The sequence below is a fragment of the Idiotropiscis lumnitzeri genome, chromosome 11 (assembly GCF_059441095.1).
Source record: "Idiotropiscis lumnitzeri isolate Australia: NSW breed Sydney's pygmy pipehorse chromosome 11, RoL_Ilum_1.0, whole genome shotgun sequence".
Taxonomy (NCBI): Eukaryota; Metazoa; Chordata; class Actinopteri; order Syngnathiformes; family Syngnathidae; genus Idiotropiscis; species Idiotropiscis lumnitzeri.
The window spans coordinates 8,167,492-8,181,384 of record NC_142401.1 but is presented as its reverse complement, the minus strand read 5'-3'; the positions used below and the strand labels follow the sequence as shown (position 1 = coordinate 8,181,384).

The following is a 13,893-nucleotide window of genomic DNA, read 5'->3' as shown; positions in this document are numbered from 1 at the left end:
CGAGCCATAAAAATGTTCTAATTTACTGATGACGCACAAAAATGTGTATGGTCTCAAATTTGTCATTTTTAGCCATTTAAAAAAAAAAAAAGAGTGACAATCTGGAACTTTATCACAAATTCACAATCGTGTCAATCAGTGGGGTACTTTAGCTGTGTAGATTTGCCTGGCATCACTTTTTAGTGCAGGCACGATTTGTGATGTTCAATTTGGACCTCTTTGGCACATAATTAGATGTTGGGACTTGAGCTGGTTTATTTATTGCTGTGACCTTTACACTTGCCAAGGCCTTGCATTTCCTATCTATTGCACACTTAGACCAGTTAAACACGTTTGGTACACACACTGACATTTGTTTAGACTCTGTCACCTCACCCCGCGTGTGTGTGTGTGCGTGTGTGTGGGCTTTGACTTTAACAGCACATGAAGCAGGGAATCATTTTGGACACAAGCCTTTCCCACCTCATCTACGAGGTTGATAAGTCTTCACGGCACTGTACTTGATCTTCCTGGTCTTCCTCGTTTCGTGGTATTCAACCTGTTAGACTTTAACTCACAGTCCTCTGGTCATTCATAGCAGAGTGAGCATAAAGAGCCGGCAGAAGAACAGTGACACAAAATGAAGCTTTCACTCATTGAGTGGTTTTGTGATTAAAGGTGTTTTTATTCCTTTGTGGTTGCAGTGCAGGCTGAATTCAGAGGGTTTTAAAACACACACACATAAAAAAAAAACGCTGGAATCTCCAATCCGCCTCTTCAGTCATTGAAGAATGCCAAACATTTTTTTCCGTAATGACTTTGAAGTTGATTGATGTCATGATGTGTATTTTCAATTGACTAAATTGACTTGCTCACAACCAAGATGTCAATTCGGTCACTTTGCGGCGCCTGTAACTAAATAATGAGGGACAGACAGAGCACACACAATCAAGTCATGCTATGCTAACATCAATAAGCGTGACATTTACATTTTGGGAAAGCAAGGTCGTGATCCATAAGTTCGCTCCTCTTCAATTGTTTTCGATACGGGATTAATAAAAAAAAAAAAAAAGATCCCAGGGCACAGGAGGGACTCCTTGAGTGTGCAATCTTGTGGCCAAAGCTGGGCTGTTACCTCTCTTGTTGCTGTGTTTTATTGCAGCAGCTCAGCTTTTTGTCTCAGTCAATATCTCCTCGTTGCGAAAATACGGATGATCTAGTGCATTCAGGGCGGATATTCGATCACAAGGGTCAAAGGTTAACATTTCCTGAAAGGAAGAGAGAAGAGCGAGATATTAGAAAAGTCCAATTGAAAAGTGACATTCACCGTCTTGAAGGTGAGCCTTCAACGAGCTCACCGTCAGCTCTAGAACACACAAACATTGATAGCTGCCATTTTTTATTTTTTTTACAGGATGTTTTGCTCTCATCCTGGATGAAGCCAGTTGCCAGGCAACCGAAAGAGAAACGGAGAAGTTCAGGGTAAAAAGAATAATCAGGGTCAAGTTCGCCGATCACGGTTGTTGTTTTGTCTAACTTTTACTACATCACATATAAGCACACACATACAGAAATTTTCAAGGACACTAACATAAATACTTTTGAGCTTTAGCTAGTGGGATGGTAAACGCTATGCTTATAAATTCTTAATAATAAAAAAAACGCCTAATTTAAAAAGCATTGAATAGAAGATATATATATTTTATTTAGAATAAAATCAGGCGTGACAAACATGTAAATGTGTACTTTTTGTAGCAATGTTTTGATTTAAAGCGGTTATAGTTTAAAACGCATGTGCAATTAATTCAGGAAGGTTACTTCAAAATAAACTTAGAATTAATAATAATATAATTAAATTCTGAACATAAAAAAAAATATTTTTACCAAAACTAGAAACGATTCCAGCATTTTTGATGGTGACGAATGTGAGTAATTGACAAGGGCACCAGTTCATGATGCAATCCTGACATTTTTTGACGTTTCCTCAGTCAGCAAGAAGTCTCAGGTTGCATTCCTGATCAACAGTCACTTCACTTTCAGCTCCCCGACATCTTACCAGCAGCAGTTGCGCTCCGTGCTCATTTATCTCTGGAACAAAGTCAGTTATTGGGCGAGCCGAGGATGTGGCGAAGTGTTTTCTTGAAAGTGTAACGCCAGTTGGCCACTCCTCCTCTGGTGGCAGACCAATCACTCTGCAATGACACATTCAATTTCAGCGATGTTGGAATCATCATCTCACACTCAAGTAACCTCGGTATGAATGCGTGACTCACTCAAAGATTTTCCCGAGTTGGTCCACTTCGGAGTCTCCACAGAACAAGGGTCTAACAGAAAGAACAGTTTACGGATAGGAATGTTAATGACTTCTTGTGCTTTCCGATTCTTAATGCAACATCCAACACTAAAGTCATAAATTGACAATTGAAACGAGAAGTTATTTAAATGACAAATGTGCCGAATGTCCAATTAGGAGACACTTTCTCACTGGGTCAACTTATTAGGTACTCTTACAATCCAATCGCTGTATTAAAAAGTCAGACTTCACTTCAGTTCAATTTTCAAGGACACTGACATATTGTGTAGAACTGCACTGCACCAGAAAATGAGGTTTGCCTAATGTTTTGATGACCTTATTTAGCCTCATGAGACTTGTAAAACGACTGCAACATGCGGTGCGTCAGTGACTGGTGAATGTACAGCAAACCTCCACGTTCTATATACGCATCAAATATCGAATTTGAGTGCTCCCAACGCATGGACTCGCATGATATTGACGTCATAACCAGTTCGAATCCGATAAGCAATTCTGATGACTCACTTGCGTTTGAACATTTCCGCAAAGATGCAGCCGGAGCTCCAGATGTCAACAGGTGTAGCGTAGCTGGACTGCAGTAAAACCTCAGGAGGCCGATACCAAAGTGTCACCACCTTAGGGAAATGCATGCGGCAGTGATCAGGAAAATCAACACTTATTTGTTGAAATGAAATCATTGAGCAGGTTGAAAATGTTCAGTTTTCAACTTCTCGACTTCTTAAAGAGAACTAGAGTGGGCGAATTCCACGATGTTATTTTTGGAGGAGATTGATTTCAAGTTTTAAAGGGGTAGTCAACCCTCATTTTTTTTAAATGTATTTATTTTTTTTTTTTTATAAGAATGTGTTCTATGCAGGCCCACTAATCGAAACATGGCATTCTGATTAATATTGCGTTTGCGGAATATGAGTTAAGCAGCAAAGTCCAACCGTTTTTAGCCATATCAGGGGCGGCCATTTTGTCGACTGAGAATGACATCACAGTAGCTGAGGGCTCAGCTAATGACCAAGTATGGCAGGTGAGCCATGATTAGTCATTACGTGAGCCTTGAGCAACTGTGATGTCATTCTCAGTCAATAGAAAGTGACAAAATGGCCACCTGGAGAGGGCTAAAAACTGGTGGATTTTGCTGCTTAATTCATATTCCACAAATGCGACATTAATAAGAATGCCGTGTTTAGACGAATGAAGGCGCATGGAACACTTTATTGCAAAGATTTTTTGTGGGGATGGCTTCCCCTTTAATGGAAGCTATGGCGCACAATTTAATCTGTTTCTAGATAGAATAGCACCATTTGTTTATTTTGTAAAAAAAAAAAAAAAAACATATATATATGTCCATCTAATGTGTAACTGATGAAAATATAAAAGTAATCTAGTTCTTACCACAGGAGTAAGAGCCATGTGGCAACTGTACATGCGCGCAAGTCCAAAGTCAGCGAGCTTCACCTGACCCTGGCTGGTTACCAAAATATTCTCTGGTTTCAGGTCTCTGTGCATCACACGGTTTGAGTGCAAGAATGCCAGACCGCACAGCAGCTGTTTCATCAAGTCCTGCATACAAACAAGCAGATACATGTCATCAAAAACTACAAAGTTGTAAGGGTACCAGCAGAAAATAATGACGTCCAAAACAACAGTTGTGAGTCTGACTTTTAAGATAAAAACGTTTGATTGAACATGGCATAAGTTTCAAAAATAAAATACTTCTGATACACACCATTAAATATTTATCAAAAATATAATATTTTCTGAACATTAAATACGGTTCACACAAATATAAGACATTGGAATAATCTTCTTCCACTTGTGCTGTTTCGTTTGCGGGCAGACAACACAAGTGGATTTGATGAAAAGATAGAACATTCCGGAAGTATTAGGCTAACAGATATTTGCGAGACCGAGCCGTATGACATTGTCATTATATTTATTTCATTTTATTTTTACTGTTAGAGTGTTTAAAACAGCTAAACATCATAGTTGAGGCACTCACTTTGATGCGTTCAGGGGCCAACCCAGGAGCTGGCGCTTTCTCCAAGTATGTCTTGAGATCTTGCTCCACATGTTCAAAGACTAAAGTGACTTTTGTCTCCTGGTCTGACCTCTGGGTGGCACACACGTCCATGAGCCTGCAATGCTCAGCATAACAGCGGCGATGTTTGAGGGTGCGTTCGCAAGAACGCGCACACAACAGGCTGAGTGCGCATCACAGTCTTACCTAACCACATTGGGGTGGTCAAACTGCTCCAGTCGCTTTAACAGAGCAACCTCTCTGACCGTGGAGATGGGGAGGCCATTATGGTCAGTCTGCACTCGCACGCTTTTTAGAGCCACAAACCTACCACTCTCCGTATCACGGGCCTTATAGACGGTCCCGTAAGCGCCGCCGCCTATCTCCGCGACTCGCTCATACTGGAGGCTGGTGCCGTGGGCCATGACCGGTTTCACGCTGAAAGAGAAATATAAATACAGATCATGTTATATTATCGTGTAATAACAATATAACAACAACCAGAGAGCAGTTGACATAATTTTCCATTGTTAAATCTGGTTCACTCTTCATCGGGGACGAGGGGGGCGCGTGTGACCCAGGGGAATATGCTTTTTTCCCGCCGTACTACAATAAAGTGTAATTGCACATCCACTCCAGTAGTTGGCAGTAGTTGCTCATTGTGCGCAGCGAGTATTAACTCTACGGTGTAGGTTTGTTTTGCAACGAAAATACTATTATTTATAGTTGCGGCAGAGAGTGCGTGATGGTGAGGCGTGGGCGAATGGTTTTCCTCTTGCTAGTGGGTGGTCGTAACAGAAAATAATTGAGAAGCACTGGGCAAGAGGCACGGTTCATCTTGGTCTGGTCAGCCGGTCGCCGAACGTTTGCTGGAGTATTAAAGCACAGCATTTATGTCTGCTTAGAAAAGTTTTGTTAGTGTTGTGTGAATGAAAAATGTCTCTAGGCATCCCCTCGCCCCCCCTCCTAACTCACATCTGGAGTCGAAAGAAAAAAAGCTTGGGGACCATTGGCGTAAAGCACCTGCAACTGCGTACAAAAGAATACCCGACTTCTCACAGCGAACTGATTCGTGACTTTTTAATCACCATTTAAATGCCAAATGTTTCTGCAATTCTGCCTTATTTCTCGGGGCTTTTTAATAATGAAAAAGTGGGACAGTTCTGTAGATCAATTGTTACCTGAGAGGCCTACTCTTTTTGAATTAACTAATGCTGAAGAGAGGTGTGTGAGACTTTGATGGTGCCTCCAAGCCATGCTGGGTCAGAGCTTGTTCAAGGGGGGAGAAATGGGCCGCAGCTTGGATTGTTTCTGCAGGGGAGAGTGATTGAAGTGCAGCGGAAAATAAAGAGAACCACTTGAAAAGCCAAACACTTTAGGCAATGAATCGACTGCCTTTTGTAGTGTGTCGTTCGTGTTGACTTCTAAAATCCTAACTCTCTCAAATGGCCGTCCAGCTTGTCGTTAAGTGCATTGTAACTTCACTTTTGTGGGGTTGCTTCATAAGTTGAGAGCAGAAGTTGGTTAAACACACCAGAATGGTGTGCGAGACAACAAATTTGCAATCATCAGATCACATTTTGCAGCATGAGGGTCAATTAAAAAAAAAATCTCACCAGGAGTAATACAGGCTAAAACTCTTGCCAGCAATGAAAGCAAAAACGTACAATTACAAATGATTATCATGTACGGTCTATGTGGGAATAAATAATGATGGGGTCTAAATATTTATTTACCATGCCAGACCACTTTCATCAATTCGTAGATTGCTGTGAACAAGAAGAACAAGTGATGTTTCATGCTGCCAAAGCACGTTACTCTATGCCAACAAAGATGAGTCACTGCCCGAAGCTCACCCTGCTGTCATTTATGATTGTTTAACTTTGACATTTCCTTATTAAACAAAACCAAACTGGTAATTATCTACTGCAGCGTTTCGCAAGGTTTTCTGAGCCCAAGCGCCCTTTTTAAATTCGAAAATGGCACGGCACGCCACCAAAGAAAAATGTCACGTAAACTATGAACACTGAAATAATGATGATATCGTTTCAATTTCCTCGCAAACTGACCAACTCAGTTTAATTGAATATACATATATATATATATATATATATATATATATATATATATATATATATATTAAAAATGAAAATGAATATATATATGAAAATGAATATATATGAATATATATATATATATATATATATTTATATTAAGAATATATTGAATTTTTTAAATATATATATATATATATTAAAAAAATATTTTTAAAAAATTAAAATATATATATATATATATTAAAAATGAAAATGAATATATATGAAAATTAATATATATGTATATATATATATATATATATTAAGAATATATTGAATTTTTTAAATATATATATATATATATATTAAAAAAATATTTTAAAAAATTAAAAAAAAAAAAAAAAATATATATATATATATATATATCGAATCTGGATAAGCCCTAAAAAATATATGTATATCTCTATTGAAATGAATTTAAGAATACAAATCACATAGGGATTTGGAATTGTGCCTCTCCAACCAACAATGCCCCTGCAAGGTTGCAACCAAGTAGTGCAATCTTTTTTTTCCCTCCTGCATTGCTTCACATTGCAATAAATCAACAATTAACTCCACACATCACTGGAATTCCTAACAATCAGTTAATCATTATGCCCATGTCAAAACATGTTAGAAGTCTCAAAGAATATCACTTTAAGACGTTCCGCACGTTAGACATCGGTGTCATCGATCATAATTTACATGTTTTCAATGGCAAAACTATTCGTACTCATATAGTTGGACGAACAAATTCATACGTTGGCGGTGTTTTGTTTGGTCGTGTTTACGCTCGTTTCAACATTCACCTCATGAACACTTTTCATACAGCGGCAAGATACTGATTAGCTTGAGTTTTATTTCATGCTTTCCTTATTTTTCATGTCATGTCTTGCTTGTTAATTTTATTTTTTTGTTTCCACCCGTTCTCATCAGCCCGGTCCCTTGTGTCCACCTATCAGCTTCCTCCAGCGCACTCGTCTTGTCTCCCTCATTACTTTTTGTTTTTTTTTTTCAGTTCATTATTTCTGCCGCTGTTGTCATTACCCTGCTTGACCGCTGTCGTGAGTTTATTCCAAGTTTTGCTTTTTTTTTTACTTCTAGTATGTTTTAGGGACTTTTCTTTATTTAGCATTATTGATCATTCCCAAGTGCCTTGTGTGACTATGTGAGATTCCTGCAACCGTTGCCTCTCTACACTTGGGTTCTCCAAACTCACCCATGCAAACTCCAAAACGTGACATGTGAAGTATATGAAGTACAATATTTTCTGCACAAGGCAGGCACCATTGGTCGTGAAGTTGTTTGCATAGCTGACTCATTCATCTGAGATACAAGGGATCAATTCTCAGACCTTGCACACTTTGTAATCTGCAATTCAGCCCGAGTAATCACAGTAGACCAGTCTAGGATGTAGTTAGCCTTTTGCCCCATGTCATCTGTAAAAGGCTCCGTCACCTTCTGTGACCCTGAACAGGATAAAATAGGTGTGTCTGTGTGTAAGGCAGCGATTCACAGGCACTGTGCTGTGGCTGTCAGAGATCATCAGGTGTGCCGCGGCAAATTATGCAATCTCCCATAATTGGTCCAATAATTACATATGCTAACAGGTTATTTTAATCAGATATGTCTTCATATGTCCTTAAATGTATTTTTGACGCTGATTTAAATATGGATTACATTTTTTTTCTAGCACATCAGGTTTTTGCGATATTTTCTTTTTTTTTTTTTTGTTTTAAAGTTTTGACCGATAAAAACTTGTGCAATAGAAATTGTTATTATGTAAAATATAAGACTTTCTTTAGTAAAGCTTGGGAAGCACTTTTAAGGAATGTGCAGAAAAGCAACAAAAGAAATGTAAATGTTAAGTCCTACTGAGATATGATGTTACAAATGGCGCATAATAAATGTTGCTACACGCGACATGTTCACTTAATGCCGTACTAATGATTTTAATTTGATCATCTTATATTTATAGCGCTGAAGTCTTATTTACTGTAGTTACGAACTTATGCCTTTAGTTTAGCATTAGCGTAGGTTAGTGCTAGACCATGGCGCGTTCCAACGCGAGCCACCAAAACAGGATATGGCAACCAAGACAATCATCGAGACCCTCAAGCTAAATGGGGCCCAAAATGACAGCTGAGAAAACCTAATTATACAATACTATTATGTTATAGGCCAAGATCTACGACGCAGCTGGAATCCCCCTTAGAGGTCGCAACAATGCTTCAGGATTTGGGAGTCCCTCTAATAGGGCCTCATGATAAATAATATCAAATGCATTTGCTTATGATGCTTTTTTGAGGGGGACCTCCACGGTTTTGCTTACCTGCAGGGACCCACTGGGTGTGTACAAAAGTTACTACAAAGAATCTTCTGTATTTGATTGCTATTATATGAACAGAAGCACAGCATGACGTGATGAATGTCTTTCACTTCAACTTTCTTCTGGCGACAGTCATTATGAAATCCAGACAACTGGCCACATGACTTGCCATCCATCCATTTTCTATAGTGCTTGTCCTCATTAGGTTCACGGGTGTTTTAAACTTACTTTGAGCAGAAGGCAACAACCAGTCACATTCGCGCCCATTGACAATTTAGTTTGAGGGATTGAAATCAGTCAATTCTTCTGAATCAAATGTTTAAACTGTTCAGAATGTTACAGTGACTTAAGATTTGTTAAACTATGTATAGAAAAAAATGTTTGATTTAACTTGTGAGTACAACACAGTTGCATTTAATCATGAATATTTTTTATTTATTCAAGCACAATTTGAATATAACATATGTGGATGCATTTTAATTCAATCATTCTAAGTACAGTTTTTTTCATGTATATAAGGGCAGTGTGAATGTTCAAACTGCAAAATGTTGCAGTCGATTACAATAATATTAAATATGCTTTAAAGGTATAAAGCCTCGCCTCGTTTTTAATGAACACTTAGGCTTACTACGCTGCTGTACGTATTGCAAAATGGTGATCCTTGGGGAGCTAGTTACTTTGATTGGTTGAAGTTGGAAGGTATCCGGAGTATCTGGATCCAGCATAAGGAGACCAAGCAAACGTCACAGATTCAAATTTCAAACCCTGAACCTCAGAACTGCTCACATCATCCTGCCTTGTGATTTTGCTCCAAAGTGGTCAAATCAGCTTGCGACGCTTCATTGTTCGTGTTCAACAATAGCCACAGGGGAAACAGCTGTCACACTGATGTCTACTAACACTGAGGTCATTCACCTGAACACTGACGTCATTCATTCACTACTTAAAGCTATCCCACGTTTACATAGGGATTGTTCTATGGTTACAATCAACGTTTCGTTGTATTTCTCAACAACATTGTTAGTTATCTAAGCCATCCGGACACAGCAGGCCGGTGGGCGGGGGCAGAGACAGAACCAGGCCAGGACTGGGGGGGGGGGGGCAGCGCAACACGTGGTGCTGCTCCGTCTTTTGTTAATGAAAAGTGAACACTAAGCAACAAAAAACAAAAACAAGAAGCACCCACAAGTTTGCATCCACACCTCCACATCCTCTGACGTGGCGCACCCCAAAAGCAAAAGTGACCTGGAAAAACTTGCACAAGTGCGAGTTTACATAAAAAGTCTTATTTATGTCCAGGAGCCAAACTGTCGCCCACGGATGGGGGGAAAAAAAGAAAGGAATTTGTCATACACTTCTACTTCGCAATGCCTTACCTTCGTCTCTCTCTGCAGAACCGGGTCCGCTTCCTTTGGAGCTTTACGAGGCGGACATGCTTTTCGATGCGCTGCCACGTCGAAGTTCTGCCCGACTCGCAAAAGCTCAGAGACGGCCAGAACGAGTTGGGCAGCCTACCCAGAGATCTCAATCGAGAAAAGACAATCAATCGATCCGAGTTCGACCTCCACCCACCCTTTCTTTTTCCTCGCAGGCTGCACTCTTTTCGAAGGGGGGGGGGGGTCGCTTCCTGTTGCTTCAAGAAAGTCGCTTCGGGGGGCGGCGCTACAATAAATGCAGTCCTCTTTAGCGCACCACGACTAGAATACTGGGGAGAATATTGTGGAGAATATTTTGTTCACTCATGTGTCAAAGATATTCTACGCAGATTTATGGATGATGATGGAAATATGGATGTAGTCTGACCCCGTGTGGAAGAACTGGTGCAGAATATGCATTTTAAAAGTATTGACTAACAGCTGTATAGACACATGTTAACGGAGTACATTGTGTCGACTACAGAGAATTGAATTAAATTTTTATTTTCAAATTTAACTATACTTGATACTTGTGCGATCACTCTCTGGCCACGCCACATCTCGAGGAACATTTTGATACCTACCTGTGAGTTTTCTGCCTTTTTCCACATGAAACCAGTATTCAAAAATACCGAAATCATTTTTTAAACTATATTTAAAGAACAAATTTACAATCGATATGAATGCCAACTGTAAAACAATCCGATTTAAGTAAAGAACATTTGATTGTTACTATCAGCGTCTTAGCAAGCAGATATGACTGAGAAGTCGTTGTTTATCACACATCCACAGTCTTTGTTTCATGAAATAAAATGCAGATATATACCAACACATTCAGAATTAAATACATTCAGAGTCCTGCTCAACACACTAATACAAGCAGGATTAAGTCAAAGTAAAAAGCAACGTTTTGCTCATCTTAATTTACTAGATAATGTCATTTCATTTTCGGTGGCTTTGCATTTCCCTCATAGTTAAGCATTAAAATGTAAGCACGTGCACGCATGTGTGCAGATGCTCATGGCCTCTCCTTAGTGAGATGTTGTGTCACCCGGGTCACTCTGCTGAAAAAAATTATGGCTACTCCCTTGGGTTAGACACTTCTAAGTACTTGTGTTCAGTACTTGTGTATTACACATTGGAACTTGTGTATTAACCCAATAGGCGCCAATAAAATATTCATCTTTATAATTTCAAAACAATGTAGATTGAAAATGGTTCGAGAAAAAGGCACACTGGAAATGTTTGTTGTTGTAATGTTGCAACTGTGGTGCTTAAAGGGTTTACAGTTTTTCAGTTAGTGGGCAAAGAACATGGCCCTCACTTCATAATCTCTTCTCAACTTCAGCAGTCGTTCAAACTACAACTTTAAAACATTTGAGGTTCTCGTTATGCGCCGGTCGCATCACTGCTATTCTATCTCGCTGTTATCTATATCAGACCTTTCAGAGTAATTTTCTGAATTTGTTGCTGATTTGTGACACCATCAGATAATATCCCTGTAGGAACCACTGATCATTGAATTTCAGACAATAATTGATACTTTTGGATTGACACTGGTTAAACATGAACCGACCCACAATAATAAACCCTGAGAGACCGATACTGACCTCTTTATCTAAAAATAATCTAAAAAAAAAAGTAACATAACAAGATGAATGATCACATAGCCTCGGGCAATCTATTCCAGATTCTTCAGTCCTTATTCAGGCCGGCTCACTCTACTGAGACAGCCCCCGCAAAAGTGGTTAAACATCTTTCACCAGCTATGGACTACAACACCTCATGAATAATGTTATTACTCAATCTCATCTCTGCCTTCGATATTGTTGATCACCGTTGATCTAACCTACGACTAGATCGCCTCGAAACGTGTACCCGCATTACAGATTTACAACTTTCTTGATTTCGATCTTGTCTCTCAGAAAGGATGCGCTGTGTAATCCATGGCAATGTGACGTCTGGGTATTGTAAAATCACTTTAGGAGTACCGCAGGGATCGGTACTTGGCCCTCTATTATTCCGTATTTATATGCTAATGGTTATTAAGCAAAACTTAATTTGCTTATGTTAGTTAAATATCTGAGTTATTTGTTGTCCAAAAAAAAAAAAAAGCTTGTTAACGTTATTTGAGTTACTGCAAATTTAAATGGATCATTGTCACTAGTTTCCTCAAACGATTTGATCTGTACAAACTCAGCAGCTTTTAAAGTGTGACCATTTGTGTAAGAGTACAAAGAACATAAGTCATCAGATGCAGGGGCTGGGCTAAACGACATCATGTGTGGTGTCAGCAGCTGTGTGATGAATCACTTCATAGAGAATATGGTATATTTTTTGATAGTACACAGGAATAGCCAACTGGCCAGGGAAAACAAACCAAAAAACTTCAGAATGTCCTCACCTGGATCGGTAAGGAAAGCCGATTCTGACTATCAGGGCTTTTGCACCGCTTTGCATTGTGGGTTACGGCAGACATATTGGAGGTTCGTGAGAATGTAAGCAAGGCCTCGGTGGAAAGCCTATGCAATTGTTGCGGATTTATGGTGAGTCAAATAGATGTGATTTAACAGGTAAAGGCTAAATTGAGAGACCTGAGAGCGTTACCTTGCAAAAAAAAAAAAAAAAAAGATATAAATGGTTTGGCTCTGCCTGAACTTTAGATGATATGTGCTGTGTGTTTGCTTTTTGTTACATCTGTGAAAATGTAACATTATTAGCTGTAACATTACATGCGATCCAATTTGGCTGAATGGAATGTCTTCGGAAGGAGTAATCACGAGCACCGTTTCATCTGGAAGTTGATCAGGGTTCATATCTGATTTATAATTTCATCACACTTAAACAGCTTCAATCGGAAATCTGCGGTTACAGATGATTCATAATTTTGACACGCGTCCCTTGCATGGCGTGTCATCTGTTGAAGATGTTTTGCATGAAATATGACATGGAGGAGGGATCAAAGCATTAAACGGGCATCTGAAAACCTTTCTTCTTCATCCTCTGGTGGGAGGCGCTTACATGCGATTAGAATCCAGCGATCTGCAACTGCAATTAGAATCATCATCTTTATTTATTTCTCTTGTGTTTGAATCTGAATGTTTATTTGAATCTGAAGATTGATTGCTTTTTTGTTTGTTTTACCGAGTCAATCCTGTACTTGAGCTCAAATGACGGCTGTGTGTCTTCTGTTCAATTCGGTGCTGGAAAGTCACATTATGGTTTATTTTCAACTTTTCTCATTTTTGTTCATCATTTGTGAAATGACAGAGGCGAGGAGTTCCAGGTGATGTTGAGACCAACATGTCGGCTCAAAACACTTTTGATAATTATCTGCAAATCATTTGTTTTCATACACGTCGCTTAAACCTTTTGGTCAAATATGCACTCCTTGAAATATGATGGTGAGTATATGAAGATAGTTTCTATATCTTGAAAGAACTTATAATATAGATGGTTAAAAAGCAAACACACACAACCGCCTTTGTACCTATAAACCAGGTGTGGGCAAACTGTGGCCCGGGGGCCATATGTGGCCCATTAAACATTTTAATCCGGCCCGCCGAACTTGAAAAAAATTAAATGCTAATTCTAAACGGTGGACAAAAGTGAGACAGTTGGTCGCTGCTGCACTCTATTCACAATTTTGTAACGGTTGTAACCATTTCTAACTTCTATTATTGGAAGGTTGTTTTCTAGGTTGGCATCGAGCTTTTCATTCCCACCAGTTTCTTGAATTTTAACGTTTTTGACTTGCCACAAATACACAG

The 13,893-nt window shown here is 39.2% G+C and overlaps 1 protein-coding gene across 1 annotated transcript; it reads right to left on the bottom strand.

Moving 5' to 3' along the window:
• Window positions 1-640: 640 nt before the first annotated feature.
• Window positions 641-10,228, bottom strand: cdk4 (cyclin dependent kinase 4). Its single transcript, XM_088309374.1, has 8 exons — window positions 10,085-10,228; window positions 4,512-4,742; window positions 4,287-4,422; window positions 3,680-3,847; window positions 2,798-2,907; window positions 2,253-2,303; window positions 2,036-2,171; window positions 641-1,247 (listed from the first exon to the last, which is right to left on the bottom strand). Exons 2-8 carry the CDS (start codon window positions 4,727-4,729, stop codon window positions 1,146-1,148), a joined length of 921 nt encoding a protein of 306 aa, XP_088165500.1. The 5' UTR covers window positions 4,730-4,742; window positions 10,085-10,228; the 3' UTR covers window positions 641-1,145.
• Window positions 10,229-13,893: the final 3,665 nt, after the last annotated feature.